At 41.0% G+C, this 15,382-nt stretch overlaps 1 protein-coding gene across 8 annotated transcripts in view; it reads left to right on the top strand.

Moving 5' to 3' along the window:
* EBF1 (EBF transcription factor 1) overlaps positions 1-15,382 on the top strand; it is a 388,001-nt gene that overhangs the window by 233,227 nt on the left and 139,392 nt on the right. For all 8 annotated transcript variants that reach the window (XM_059174181.1, XM_059174177.1, XM_059174180.1 and 5 more), the window contains exon 7: positions 11,512-11,593. In XM_059174181.1, coding sequence (XP_059030164.1) covers positions 11,512-11,593 — 82 coding nt within the window. The remainder of the gene's footprint in view (positions 1-11,511; positions 11,594-15,382) is intronic.

The raw sequence follows: 15,382 nt of genomic DNA, 5'->3' as shown, positions 1-15,382 counted from the left end.
TGTTAAAGAGTGACGCATGGTAGGGAGGGCAAGGGAGTATGACCTGTGACTACAAAGCACCCCCAGAAAGACCAAATTGTGTCATTGTTCGTCTACAGTATTGCTTTAGTTTCATTTTCCATCACCATCCTTATGATATCATGATAAATAGTGCTTAATAAAGTGTCAGACTCCATTTTGCATTATGATTTTAAAATGATAAATTTCTTCTTATATTTTTATGGACTAGAACACGCAGACTTATTGGATCATTATAATATAAACTGGAATAATTTGGAGCTCATGAGATTATTGTCTGTGCTCTGTGGGTATGATGCTCACTGGTCATTTTTATTTGAAGACTGATCCTGAGCTTTAAATCCAAATTAAGGAGTCACTTGTTTTTGTCTGAACTTGGCTTGCGTGATGTGTAGGAATGTGATGATTTTTTTCCATGAAAGCCATTGCTCAAATTAAATTTGTTATCCCTGATAGTGTGTGAGCACAGAAGATGGGAGGCAGCACCTGGTGATGCTGAGATGGGGACCAGGGGAGGCGTGTCCCGAAAAGTGAGCAGACAAATGGAGTGGATTTTTGACAGGGTGCTGATTATTTCAGCAGGTTTCAAAAAGAGTTTTCATCTTTAGCAGGACTATGCTTTTTCTCCTGGGACACAGCTTTTCAGCTGATGACTTTTTTCATTTTTATTTTTTATCTTTTTGGTAGAAAAGTGAGCTTGTTTCTTTTCTTTGAAGCAAAAATTTGTCAAATATCAGCTTACTCTGGCAACCAGAAACTCCTTTCTTCTCTGTGGTTTGTGCTGTGAATGAGGTAGGATGGCTGAGGAAATTAAATTTTCTTCTTACTCAGAGGTGATTTAACATGTTTCTGTGCCTAGTTTCAGTACACATGAAGATTTTTTTTTTTAAGGTTTTATTTATTTGAAAGAGAGAGACAGAGATAGAGTGAGCATGAGCAAGGAAGAGAGGGGGAAGCAGGCTTGCTGCTAAGCAGGGAGCCTGATGTGGGGCTTAATCCCAGGACCCTGATATCATGACCTGAGCTGAAGGTAGAGGCTTAACCCACTGAGCCACTCAGGTGCCCCAAGATGTTTATCTCTTTTCTGCAGTTCACTATTTCTGATGCTTAACACTATCAACTGCTTTACTATCAACAACATTACTGTTGATTTTTTAAAAAATAAAGTAGGTATTAATTCTCAAGGTCCAATGTACATGAAAATTATTTGAATATCTTACCCCCTAACTTACTGCTACCAGGCAAGTTTCCCAGATAATTCTGATGCCAGTGACCTAGGAAGTATACTTCGGTAAGCTTCCATAAGAGCAGGGACAAAGTTGTCTCTGTGCCTCTACTTAGCACATAGTAGGGACTTAGTAAATACTTACTGAATGAAAATTACTGAATGAACAAATGGATGACTTAAGGAAGTAGGCTGAACCAAGAAATAGCAAACCATCAAGAGCTTTGATCACTGGGATTTCAACAAAGTCATCAGAAGGGTATGTAGAATTTTAGAGAGAAGAGATCCGTTTCATATTATTAGTTACATGTCCTTTTGTCCCTTTGGGTTATGCTTAAGTGTTTTAAGAACAATGGCAAGTTTAACTTACAGATAATATTTTAAACTTTGATGTTGGGAATTTTTTTGGAGTAGGAAATTGAGGACATCCGTGATGTGGAATCTGCCCAGTTGATAGTCTTTTATGAATTATGCATATGTAAAACTAATAAATGATCTACATTTTATAAAGTGTGAGATGGATAGCTCTTAACTATTCTCATTTGAATTAACGGGCAAATCTAGAGGATAAAGACTTTGGCAAAGACACTCATTTTTAGTTCTTAATTTATCCATCACAGTATGAGAGCAACTTTCCCTAGGTTCTGTGCTGAATGATACTTCAATTTTTATAACAAGAAAGTTGTTTATTTTTCTTAAAGTAATCCTACTTATAGGAAAAAATCAAAAGAAGAAAGAATCTTTGTGCTATAATTCAAAATTACTGCCATTAATATTTATAGACAATTGAAGTCAGATGTTCAATTTTCTGTTTTCTGTATACAGCCATACTAGATGCTGTGGGGAACAGAATGTCACTCTAAAAGGGTCTGTAGTGTCATGGAGAGTCACAGGATTACTTAAGTAACTGGAGTATGAGATGTGAAGACCAGTTGTGACGAGAGCTGTAACAGAGTGGAGGAGAAAGTGGTTAATTCTAGCTGGGGTATTTGGAAAGGTTTCATGGGCTCAGGGCATGTTAGCAGCATCTGGAAGGATAAGTAGAATTATAGGAAGCTGAGATGGTGTAGAAGCAGGGAAGGCATTTCAGACCCAGGAATGCAGCCTGTGGTGAAGGCAGGAAGGAAACTTTACGTTCAGGGTATAGGATGGAACTCAATGGGACTGACGCAAAGAGTGCTGGCAGGTGAGGGGGGCCAGTGTGTCTGGAAAGGAAGAATCTTGCCATCTATAGGAACTTTGAGAGATTCATGGGTATTCAGCCTTTCTTGGCAAATGCTCAAATATTCCATCATCCTCACAGTCAAAAAGTTTTCCTGGAAGTTTGATTTTAAGTGCGTTCCTCCTGTTTTATTTTTCTTTTGGAGGAAAACTTGAACCAGAGTAATTGTGATCTTGATACAACTGGTATGAAGGGGGACCTAGTACACGTTAGGCTCAAGAAATATTTGTTGGTTGTTTAATGAATGGCACTGAATGTTCATACTTGATAACATCTTGAAGAAAGATGGAGTGTCCAGAAAAATCTCATATGCTTCAGTTACTATGAATTTGAACTTTTTGATCTCTCTCTGACGTCTATCACCTCCACAGGGCACACTCATATTGAAACCTTTTGAGGACTCAGGAAGAAAAGTGAAATTCTAACATGAGATTCTAAATGTATCTGCTTTCAAATTTTAAACACGTAGGTGTTAAACAGAGGGATGTCACAAGCCTTTGATTTTCAACCTGTGGCTTTCTGTCTGCAAAAAAGACATTCAAAGATAATGACTTATGACACTGGTATCTACATAATGTATAAATAAACTCTTGAAATGTCATTGACTCCTCCCAAGAGACCCAGATTATATTGGTTTTGCTTTAGCCATCACTCTCCCGATTTGGTTTGGCTCTATTACCAGATCCACCCACGGACTAGGTCTTCCTTAGAGTTCAGATGCATTCAAAATAGGCAAGAGTGGTCATGGGCAAAATTGAAACATCAAAATTTATAATTGGGAATATTCTAGTGACAACACGAGGCATTTTTATGCTGACTTTATCTCTAATTTTGAATGAATCTGGAAATGATACTAAGAGTATAGTCAGATATGGCCAATGATCTGTACTGCCATAATATAATTTGAATGAATACAAAAGACTGTAGTTTAATGGATATGGTCTTTGAAGCCAAACTGTATACATTCAAATCCAAGCTCTACCACTTACTAGAGCTAGGGAATCCTGGGCAAATTACCTAAGTATTTTATCTCAGTATCTCACGGTTATTGAGATAAGAATAGAATTAGTTCTTCCTAGTGTCGTTGTGAATTAATACATGGAAAGCACACAGAACAGGGACTCCACATTGTATGTTCAGGTGTTTGCTGGAATAATGACTAAGTCGAGGCATTGAGACTCCTCTTATCTCACTTCTTCTGCTTGGCTTTTCGGAGTGTGTCGTTGTCATTAAAGCAATGTTGCCACTTGCATTTATCTCTTTCCCCGCCTGGAGGAGGATTTGTACTAGTGACCCAGGATTCCCACACCTGATGCCTGTCTCAGATGCTGTCCCTTCGTCTGCAGGAGTTCTGTGCTGGGTGATTCCTTGGCGATCATGTTCCTTGTAGTGAAAGCCGTTTATGACCTTAGTCTGTCCCCAACCCTGAGAAGGACAAACATACCCTTGAGTTTGTTTCCTGCCTCATTCCTGCTGTGGATCAGTCTATGAGGATGACTCCAAATGTCTGCCAAGGACCAGTGTTTGTACCTTAATACATTTTAGGCAAGAAACACTTGGCACATGAGTAGTAATCGTTGTATAAGAGTATCCCTGAAGACGAACGCCTTTTCTACAACTCCCAAGTTTACAACTCCTTGGACGTGTCATAATTTCTCACTTAATTTCCAGTCAGACCTTGCAGCAGTAGGTTATTAAGCTGCCGCCCCTTTCTCCATGTCATTTCTAAAGAATTGCGATTTATTCTTTCCCTGTTGGCCATTGGTTATTTGTCTCCCGTCTTTCCCTTCTCACCATCCTGATGCTTTTTCCGAGTTTTCAGATCTGACTTCTAGCATGAGGAGACCCATTTGCAGTGAATCCTTTTTCTTAAAGCTATTTTTAAATTCTTGGGTCTGCTGCTATTCTATCCTAACACTTTTTTTTTTTTTTGTAAATTCTTGCCGCTAATTATGTTCTTCCATCAAGGCCAAACTCTGAGGTAATGAATGCTTTACACGTTGATCATGTTTGTCCTTTCAGACTGAGAACACTTTCCAGAAATGCCCAAGATCTGAGGGATCATGGCCAGGGGAAAAAGTAAACTCCTTGAAGTCAGTGGTCAGTAATACGGGTAGCCACATGCTCTCCCCTTGGGATCCCCAAGATAGTGCCACAACTTGGTACCACTCCACCTTCCACTGTGGGGAGAGAGAAGAGAATTTGCTTCGTCCGCAAAGAATCCCCTCCGTCATCATATTTCTCTCTTTCTTCCTTCCTTCCTTGCCTCTCAAACAGACCTGCAGGGGTTTGAGTCAAGGCAGATCCTCTCCCAATAGTGCATTTTAATATCAGAAAAGGAAAGAAGGTCAGCCGGGTGGTGAGAAACGTTTGCCCTTATACAGGTTTGGCCTCCTCAGCCCGCCCTTGTGGTATCCTTGGGATTTTGGCAGACTTATGGGTATCATATTTTCACATGGATGAACTGTACTCTACAACTTCTTCTGTGTATCAGGAACCTAAAAGTGCTGACATTGAAAATACAGGTTTTTGTTTGTTTGTTTGTTTGTTTGTTTTTCTAGCTGTTTTGGCTCCCCTGTTTTCAAGAGAGATCTGTTTTTCATGGTTGTGACCATGGGACTCTTGTTTACCTCTCCATGGAAGAGGCTCATGGGGTAGTGATGGTGTTTCTGAAACAGCCCCTGGCAGCATGAGAGGTCTGGGTAGCAACAGCTGCTTTCTGGTTAAACATTTTCAATTTGAGAGAATACTTGTACTCCTGGAAAGTCTTCCTTGGTTGTATCTGGGCGGTAGCTTTGTCGTGAAGGCAGGCAGTTCTATGTTGTCGAGGCGAAGATGATGGAACAGTCTATGGAAAGGACTTCTCCAAAAAGGCCCTTTGATTTGTGAGGCATTTCCCTCTCTACCTTCCAGTCAGTATGTGTGGGAGCAACTTGAACTTCACACAGAAAGGACCCCACAGTTGTTTCCACATAGCTGTTTCCTGTGCAGGGGCAGAGCGAGCCTCCGTGTCCTGAATATCTTTAGGAAAGATTATCTGCCACATAACCATCTGTGGGCATAAGTCAGAGAAACTTTTGGGGAGCCTTAAGACTGCAAATAGGGGTTTTATGTCTGGGTTTAGGTGTGCCTTGATGCTTTGCTTTTCCAGCCTAGACATTAGGACAGCAGCTGAAACATCCAAACGTGATTTTTTCAGAATTTGTGTGGGGGAGGTAAAAACTCAACCTGCTCACCCTAGATCTACTGCAATGCTTTGCATAATATTTAATGATGTACAAGCTGTTGCCTAATGGTCGGTTTTACGGTGTGCGCCCTTCAGTTCTGACTAGCCGGAGTCCTCCATGATTTAAGCTGCTACCTCCCTCCTTTATGTGTCTTGGCCTTGGGTAAAGCGGCTCTAGTCATTATTGTCTCTCCTTGGTTTCTTCTTTTTCCTTTTTGTAGGTCATTCAATGAAACCTATAGTTCTTGTCGGTCACATAGGTCTTTGCTTCTTTTCTTAACCTTAACATTCCAAGAGAAAAGAATCCTTTTTGTATCTGAAAACCTGAACATTCTTAGTGCTGGGTAGTGAGCAGTTGCCAGAAATAAATAATGATCCCTTTTTCTATGCTGGGTACAATTTAAACATTTCACATATGTTATTTCATTCTCAATGACTCTCTAAAGTGGGTTCTGTTATTTTCCCCATTTTACAGATGCAAAATTTGAGACTCAGAGAAGTTAAGTAATTTATCTAAAGTCATATAATTAATTGAACAATAAAGTTAGGATTATGATGAATGCCACACAGTGGTGCTGGAGAGAAGTATTGTTATCCCGATGTTTTAATAAGGCCACTGAGATTCAGGGAACTGCAGAAATTTATTCAGGCTTATCTTATCTCCAACCCAAGTTCTTGCTCAGCATTCTCTATTGCCATTTTTATTGTAGAAAGTTCTCATTTCTACCCCCTTGGAGGTCCTGGATTCTGTTTAACTGAACAGATTAACTGAAAACTCAACATTCAGAACTGGGTTCTGAATTCTGTTTCATGTGCTAGGTATACAGAGATGATTTTTATTTGTTGTTATTTTATATCTTCATATAGCTGGAGTAGGTTCTGTTGGCTAATCAATGAATTTTCCTTTTGGGGGAGCCTAGAGGTAACTTTGATACCCAGTATTGTGCTAGTCAAATGGAAGGATACTCAATATACCGACCATCAGTTGGTAACATGTGATACAAGTAAACCATTGAATAAACAGTTTTGTTCTACAAATGTGTGTGTTTGGTTCAGTTAATATTCAATGATGGGCTAATGTCCTACATTAGCCTGATTGATGAACCTAGACACAACTTTTAATAGGATGTCACTTTGAGTTTTATGACTGTCACTTCCCTAATGGAGGTAGTAGACTGAAAGCTCAATAATAGCTCATATGTTGAGCCCTTATTGGCTTGGCTTTTGGAAACCTAACATTCTCTTAAAACAAAATCATATGACTAGAAGCCAAGACATGTGGACTGTAGTTCTAGCTATCATAACTATTATAATTGTGGCTATTATCATGTCTCTTGATCTCTCAATTTTCTTATATGCAGGGTGAAAAAGTTATACCAAGTGGCAGTTCAGGTCACTTGTAAAGTCTTGTAATTCATGGAAAAAACCCTTATACTGTAAGAAGTCCTTTGACCAATATAGGGTATGAGTTTAGTTTTGACTATAGATAAATATTTTAGTTTTGTTGAGTCTTAGTTTTCTTGCCTTTTAAATAGGTTGATAATTCCTGGCATGCCTAATTTATAGGACTTCTGTGGAGCATTTGGTGAGTCCCTCGAGATAGAAGTGCTTTGAATCCTATTACACACCGTATGAACAGAAGATATTATTCAAATTGAAAGTTAACAAGAAAGGTGTTGGGTTTCTTGCCCTACCCCTTCCATCCCCGAAAAAAGACTGGAGTTTGGTTCTGGTTGGGCTGTTTCCTGGAGTTTCTGGAACTCCTTGGAACTCCAGAGGGTCAATAGGGGCTTTGTCCTGCCTCCAGTCTGTTTCCCACGGTCGGGAGAAGGCTGCCACACTCTTTCTCCTGACAACACTTTATCAAACACACCCGCCACACAAAATGTGGTAATTCATGAGACAAAAGTGAGGTTTTGAGTTACAATAACCTCTGCTTTGTTGAAAACCCCCTCGGAATCTGAGATCCTCTCCATAGGTCAGCAGACATGTGTGGGTCCTCCGTTTAAAAATGCCTTAAAAACAGCCCGATAAATCATCCCCCAAATGTGTGTGCCACGTCTAACTCTGTCTCTCAGTGGGGATATTTTTAACTCCTACTTCTAACTCCTCTTGGTTCCTTTAAGGAAGTGTGATCCGAAAGGGTCAGGCATTTGGCATCTACTTAGGGGAAACTTTGAAAGAATTCCTGACGCTCCCCCTGGGGTAAGGCTGGCTCTCCCCAAAAGAACGGGCCCTTCAGAGCGTCTTTGCCACATAAGGGCTTGTGTGAGGCCCCAGGCGCCCGTTGATGCCGTCTCTTCCCTGTGACAGATGGTCAGGACTTCAATTTCAGCAAGCAATCCACTGTTGAGAGGGCGGGCGGGAGCTTCTGCCAGCATGCCAAGTGACAGGGCAGCTTAGGGTAACAGGGATCTGGGGTGTGCCCAGCATAGCTTTTGTGCTAACGATGGGCTGGTGACAGGCGCCGCGCCCCTGTTCATCGTTAAGGCAGAAGATCCCCTGCTCCCTTGATTCTGTTTCTCTCTGGCAGAGCTAGTGTCCTGTTTGCTTGTCTTTCAAAATCCATTTTGGCACCAGATGGCTCCCCTCATGGTGGCTAGCAGTTGTCTGACTTGAAGATGCCAGAGGGTGTGCTGACAGCTCCTTCTAACACAGCCTGTATCTGGCTGTCGGGTCTGGACTCAAATGTCTTCAGCACACCCCTGCGGCCGTATTATTGACCCTGAGGAACTGGGGGTGGGGGCCCCTGGAGGGAGGATGTCCATGATGTCTCCCTCCACAGTATTTATGCTACTGGTAGGGAATCATAATGCCAAAATTATTCTTATCTCTATGGTTTCACTTATACACACACTTATTAGTATAAATGCCATTGTAGTACCATGACTCTCAATGGTACCATTAGTACTAATATCAGTACAGCACTACTTCTATTATTACTAAAACTACTGTAGCCTAGTGGTTAAGGTCACAGGCTCTGACCAAATTTGGATTCTAGGCTTGGAGTTCCTAAGCTTTGGGCAAATTATTTAAGTTCTCTGAACCTCAGTTTCTTCATCCGTAAAACAGGATTAATACCAGAGGTTACTTGGGGGGTTAGCTAGGGAAAATGTGTTTGAAGTTCCTAGAGCTGTGCTGAGCACAGGTTAAGTATGTCATACATGGGAGCTGATGTTATTGCTGCCATAGTCACCATGCTTACCAATGCCTGGCAGTCTCACAGCTCATGCCTTCAATCACCTGATAAGGTAGAGCCGGTCACTGTAAGTTTACAGAGAAGGGGTACAGAGAACTTCAGTTACTTATCCAAAATCACACAAGTTCAGCTATTTATCCAAAATCACGCAAGTCGAAGTTGGGATATGAACCCCATTCTGGGTATTTCTAAAGGCTGTGGGTTACGGATTCTCACTGTCACTTTAGTGACAAAGAGTCCTCTCTTGAGGGTTGGTGTGGCTTTTAAAAATGCCCTTCCAACTGGCTTTACTTGAAAGCCAGTTTTCACATTTCAGATGTCTTTGGCTTTAACCCTAGTAAGATGGCAGACCCATTATCCTTGGATTTCACCACCTTAGCTTCTGAAAGCCGTTTTTGATCACAGGGCCACCCAGCATTGGCCTTCTGAGAGCTCAGAGGAAAGGACAGTACAGAGGCACTCAGGGTTGTGACTCCTCCTCAAACCTTTTCCCTTCCCAAGTCTGCCCTATTGAAAGGGGACATGAGTCAGGATCAGCTGATGGCCCCAGGGAAGGACAGAGCGGATTCCATTTTACAAATTTGGGCTTCAGTGGTGTCCCATGAGTCATTTCTCTTGTACGGAATGTTGATGAACTTTGGCCTCTGTGGAGAGAACCTGAAAGTAAGGTCAAATGATTATTCAGAGGCCAGCCTTTGTTGATAGGCAGTTGAATGATGTTGAAAAAGAGTCATTTTAGGTAAACGTTTACATTATATATATTTTTAAAGATTTTATTTATGGGGGAGAGAGAGAGAGAGAGGAGCAGGGGCAGAGAGAGGGAGGGACAAGTAGACTTCCTGCTGAGCAGGGAGCCTGACGTGGGGCTCCATCAGGGACCAGGGAGGAGAGAGATTCTTCTGGGACCACGCTCAGTTCAGTATTCAGAAATCGGTTAAACTCAGTGCAACTTTGTACTGTGTTCTCATTTCTGAAGACCCCTGTGTTAGTTGCTTAATAGACTTTGTGCTCAGAACTAAATTCAGACTGAGGCATCATGGCGTAATAGTTTTTCACAGATTATGTGTATTGAGGTGGGAATTTTATACTCCAGAGCAGGCTTGAATGGGAGAAAGGTGAAGAAAAGAAAATCCCTACAAGAATTTAACTGCCCAGTATTTTAATGCATTCTAATATTTTTGGAAAATACGTGGGCCTGATAGCCATAGGCCTAAAAGAAAAAGGGGATGGAGAACTCAGGGTGGGTTTTATTTTTATTTTATTTCTTAACATTTTATTTATTTGAAAGAGAGAGAGAGGAAGAGAGAGCATGAGTAGAGAGAGAGGTAGACAGAGAGGGAGAAGGTGACTTCCCACCAGAGCAGGGAGCTTGACATGGGGCTTGACCCCAAGACCCTGGGACTATGACCTTGGATAAAGGCAGCTGCTTAGCTGACTGAGCCACTCAGGCACCCCTTAGGGTGTTTTTTAAAATGCTTCTTTCCCCAAACATGGGTCAGTGGAGAACGAGTAGATTGCCAGCATGAATGCCCTAATAGGACCTTTGATACTTGCTGTCTTTCTGTGACGGACTTTAAAAATTACAACATAAGAAATAATTCAGGGAGTGCCTGGGTGGCTCAGTCAGTTAAGCATCCATCTTTTGGTTTCAACTCCAGTCATGATCTCAGGGTCCTGAGAGTAAGTCCCATGCGAGGCTCCTTGCTCAGCCAGGAGTCTGCTTGAGTTTCTCTCTCCCTTTTCGCCTCCCCGCAATGTGTGTGTTCATGTGCCCGCATGCCTTCTCTCCCTTACACACAAAATAAGTACATAAATCTTTATAAAAAGAAATAACTCAGAAACCTATAAGGTGGCCATCTAATTTATCACCCACGATGGGGCACTTTTCAGAGTTAAAGTGGACACTATTAATACGTCCCCTAATATAGCCGGTATAAACCAGGTTCGTTCCTGGCAAATTTTTTTTTTTTTTTTTTTGATCACTCTAGCAAGTAAAACACATGGATCTCACTTTAGAACAAATTCAGGTACCAAGGTGGCAACAAAGTTCTTATTCAATCACGAATAGCTTTTGTCTACAGTAGGCAATATAAGAAAAACATGCAGGAAATATTTGAGAAGTCAAAGGACTTCAGTCAGTATGTGAATCTTACCTACTTCTTGTGGGTACTACTAATTAAGGTATTTTATTTGGAGGTGCTAAAATAAAAAGTGTTTACCATCTCCTTATATTCATCTAACATGCATTTTGCTGGTTCATCATTTGTGAATTTATAGGGCTTAAATTACATGTTGTTGGAACCATGAGTAATTCTCAGGCAATTATACCCAATTGGAAACTACCTTAAATTATGGTGAAGACCTTCCCTCTGAGTAAAAATACTTCCTTGGGGGCTTAATTCTTTTGTGAGATCTGTTGGCAGCACTGAGAGTGTTTCCTTCATAGAGAAAGTCCAGCTTAGATGCAAAACAAGGGCTAAAGCTTCAAATAAAATATTGGGTCTAACATTTCAGAAGATACGTGGAGAACAGAACGTATAACCTAGATGTGACTTACTACTTTTTTTTCCCCTTCTGTGTCAGGATGGAAAAGCTAACCGTGATGATTTGTTTCTTTACAGGTTCTTCTTGAAATTTTTCCTCAAATGTAACCAAAATTGCCTAAAGAATGCAGGAAACCCACGTGACATGCGGAGATTCCAGGTGGGTTTGTCTTGTCTTTCTTAAATCTTGATAATGGCACGAATATCAACAGAGGGTACAAAAAGTCTTAGGCAGAGGAAGATACAGAGTCTAGTTATTTCCCCAGAGGTGAGGAGCAGGTGAGACTCCTGGTCCCCCCGGTCTCTGCACTCTAGGAGTTGTTTTTATTAGGGGAGCATCAGGACCGAACCACCTGCGGTCATTGATTGAGACAGTGATGTCCTCTGGGCCCAGTTTGGCTTCCTGAATGGACTCACAGACTTAAACCACTGCAGGTTAAGTAAAGTACATAGAAATGATGTACTTTCTAGAATTACATCCTCTTCTTCCTTCCTTTCTCTCTGTTGCCCTCTCCCAATTTTGGAAGTTGTCACAGTAATTGTCTATTAAAAACAGACCCCCTGATGCAGCAGGGCACATCTAGAGTGTAATATGGGTGACCCTCAGTTCTGTGTCAGCAATGTCCTTGGATAGACCGTGTGAAAGTTCTCAAGCACCAGTCAGATCAGCCACCATTCAAAGCATGAGGGGTGTGTTTGCCTCATATAATTACACATTTAGTGACAGAAGAAGATGTGAAAGCAAAGTGTTAATTTTGAAAGCACAAAATGGTAGTTAGGTTTTAGGAAAGGTTGCTAAGTTCTAGATACTGGCGCTTCTCAAAATTGAAAGTGTCAAGAACCCCCCAGGGATCTTGTTAAACTGCTAATTGAGGTCTCCAGTGGGCCTGAAACTCTCCATTTTTAACAAGCTCCCAAGCGATGCCAATGCCACAGACTGCTTTGAAGAGCAAGGTTCTAGACTTGTGTTGCTTTCCATCTAATTTTATGGGTAACTCATTTGCATGGTCAACGTTAGTTGTCGTGCAATATATCAGAGTAATGACGCGTGTATTCACCCATATGGTCTTTCAGTGAAAACAGTCTGGTGTTGAAAGTATACTCTTAGGTATAGCCAGTCAGCTTTAAGTGTAGATTGAAATGTATGGTCTCTGAGAGGATCTTGAAAAACTTCCCCCTCTGATGGGGGAAAGGTTATGGGATGATTCTGAACACTGATTTTCAGACGTCAAGATCTCTTTGTCTCCTAGACGATACTTTTTTAAGACGTGAGACTTATTGATCTCACAAAAGAACAAATTCAGTAGAAAGAAGACATTTTCTCCCAAGAACCTGTACCACTTTTGTAAAATCATCTTGGCCTCACCACCTATTGTCTTGACAGAGATGGGTACAGAGAATCCCTGAATCTAGTTTCCTGGAAAATGTTTCTCCTGGCTAGTTACTGACCCCAAGTTAGAAGACTTGAGTAATCTCCTTCCCACATAGGACTTTTTTGTGTGTGTGTTGAGATGGAGTTGGCTTTGCTGCTAAACGACACATATGATGCCCCAGTGTGTTGCTCCATGTCCTGCAACATGAGGTTGGGTTTCACTATAAAATGTTTTGCAGCTTGTTTTGGTCTTGGGATGAGCCATAGCTTGGTCCCTTGACCAAGCTTGGGTTAGGAACAAGGCATATCCAGGCACGAACCAATTCATGTCTAATAAACATGTCCAGTAGACACATGTCATGCCTTATGAATATCAGGATCCACTTTGCTCTGCTTCTCAGGGCAACAGACTTAGAGGTGCACTTTGGTGACATTGGGAATCTAAGAGTATTTTTGTAAGACTTCTGGGGCCTTATTTTTCCCTCAATGGACCTGTTAGTGAAATGTCTGAAATCCTTAAATTATAGAGATGTAGCTCTCATAGGAGATGAAAAACCACCTCAGTCTATTATTTTTGAGTATCTAGAAAGCTTTATTTTTGCAGATAGTTGTTCTTCATTTAGTAGAAAGGCTACTGAGATGAGGGGTGGCATGAATTGAATTTCTGGAGAGCATCAGTTTCCTCAGCTCTAAAATGGAATAAAAATTATGATTCTTCTTATTTCACAATATATAAATGACAGCATTTGTATGCATAACTAATTTGCAAATAATAAATAGAATTGTTAGCTTTTGGGGAAAGTACTTGTAATACACAAAAACTGGGTCAGTATTTCAGTACAGGGTTTCTCAATCGAGGCACAGGTGCCATTTTAGACTAGACAATCCTTTGTTGTATGTGGGAGGGCGGATTTGTCCTACACACTGTAGTATGTTTAATAGTTCATCACTGGCCTGTACCCATAGAGGCCAGGAAAGAAATTACCTCAGCCCTTAGCCTAATCATGACAACCCAAAATGTCTCCAGACATTTGTAATGTTTTCTGGTTGGGGTGGGGATGCAAACTTACCCCTACTTGAGCGTCATTGGTCTAGTCTTATACCTAATGGTTTCTGACAGACTCTTCCTGGTGACAGTGCTATAGTCCCAAAGAGTGCTCTTTTTTTATTAAGCATGAGAACTGCCTGACCCAAGGTCCATATGTCCTTCAAATACATGTGTTCTTCCTTGTGAGTCTCCAACCATCCTAAAGTAGGTAGACTTCTCTAAATAGGGGCAGCAACCTTGGCCACTACAGAGCTAATTTTTGAGTTGAAGAAGAGCTCTGTCCATCAGCAAGGACAAATTCCTTACTGGATCTCAGATTTAAGCAGATTTGTCCCCATCACCCCGTCATCACTTTCTGGGAGAGGATAGAGGGAGCCTATGGCAGAAAGAACATTAACTCAGGGTTTTTTGTTTTTTTTTTTTGTGTGTGTGTTTTTTTTTGGTACACATTTAATTAATTATAATTTTTCCACAATTAGCACATGGTTTTATGCATGTAGGCATGTGGATGTTTATGCAGTTGAGGAATGAGTTAAAATAGCACCTCAAATATCCTTACCAAACCTTTCTTTGTTTTCCCAGTGGTGTTTTTTCATTAATATTATGGTCCTGTATGTTTCTCTGCATCATCTCATGCTGGTAGCCATCCCATCCTTCTTGAGCCCATCTTTTCCTTGGATTCCACAACAACATTCACTCATTCTCAGCCTCCTTAAAGGGATGCTATTTGTTTTCTCTCCTGTATATATTGAAATTCCCTAAGTTTTCTTTTGAGATCCAGATCTTTTCCCACTTTGTAGGAATCTCTTAACTATCTCCTTCATTCTCAGCATATTAACCACTGTTTGGACACTCAGAACTCCTGAGTCAGGTTCCCTGAGACCTGACATCCAAATCCAGACCTAGCTCTCCAGCTGCCAGTTGGAAACTTCCAGGAACTTCAACTCACTGAACCCCAAAGTCCATTGTCATCACCTTTCTTTTCTTTTTTTGTGCTTCCATCAGAATTTGCCTTCTCTTTCCGTGTTCCCTATCTTGGTCTATTTCCATTTATGTTAGGGCTGGGGAGATGACTGTTTATATCTGTGTCTACATTCAATGTGTTCCACATAGGTGTATATATGTGCCCATACATGTGCCTTGACATACATCTGTGGACATTGGCCATGATGGTGATAATGATGAAGCCAATATTTATTAGGTACTTATTATGTGAGAGATATCATGCTAAGTATTTTATATGAATTATCATTTTATCTTCACAATGTCCCTGTTAGGAGTGTACAAATATTATATTTATAAAATGTAACTTTACACATGAGAAACTGAGGCTTAGAGGAATTAAGCAATTTGCTCAAAGTCACACATCTACTAGGTAGTGAAGAGGCAATGATTCAACCCAACCATCTGGCTCAGATGTTACCTAATGTAGAACACTAAAAAAGCTGACCAGAATCTGTAGGGGGACACTTATTGCCGAGAAAATAAGGAGGTCTCTCAATATCTGAGAGTCAGAGTGGCTCTCCATG

Source organism: Mustela lutreola, chromosome 5 (assembly GCF_030435805.1).
Source record: "Mustela lutreola isolate mMusLut2 chromosome 5, mMusLut2.pri, whole genome shotgun sequence".
Taxonomy (NCBI): Eukaryota; Metazoa; Chordata; class Mammalia; order Carnivora; family Mustelidae; genus Mustela; species Mustela lutreola.
Note: the sequence above shows the minus strand (reverse complement) of the source record. Positions and strands in the feature narration are given on the sequence as shown.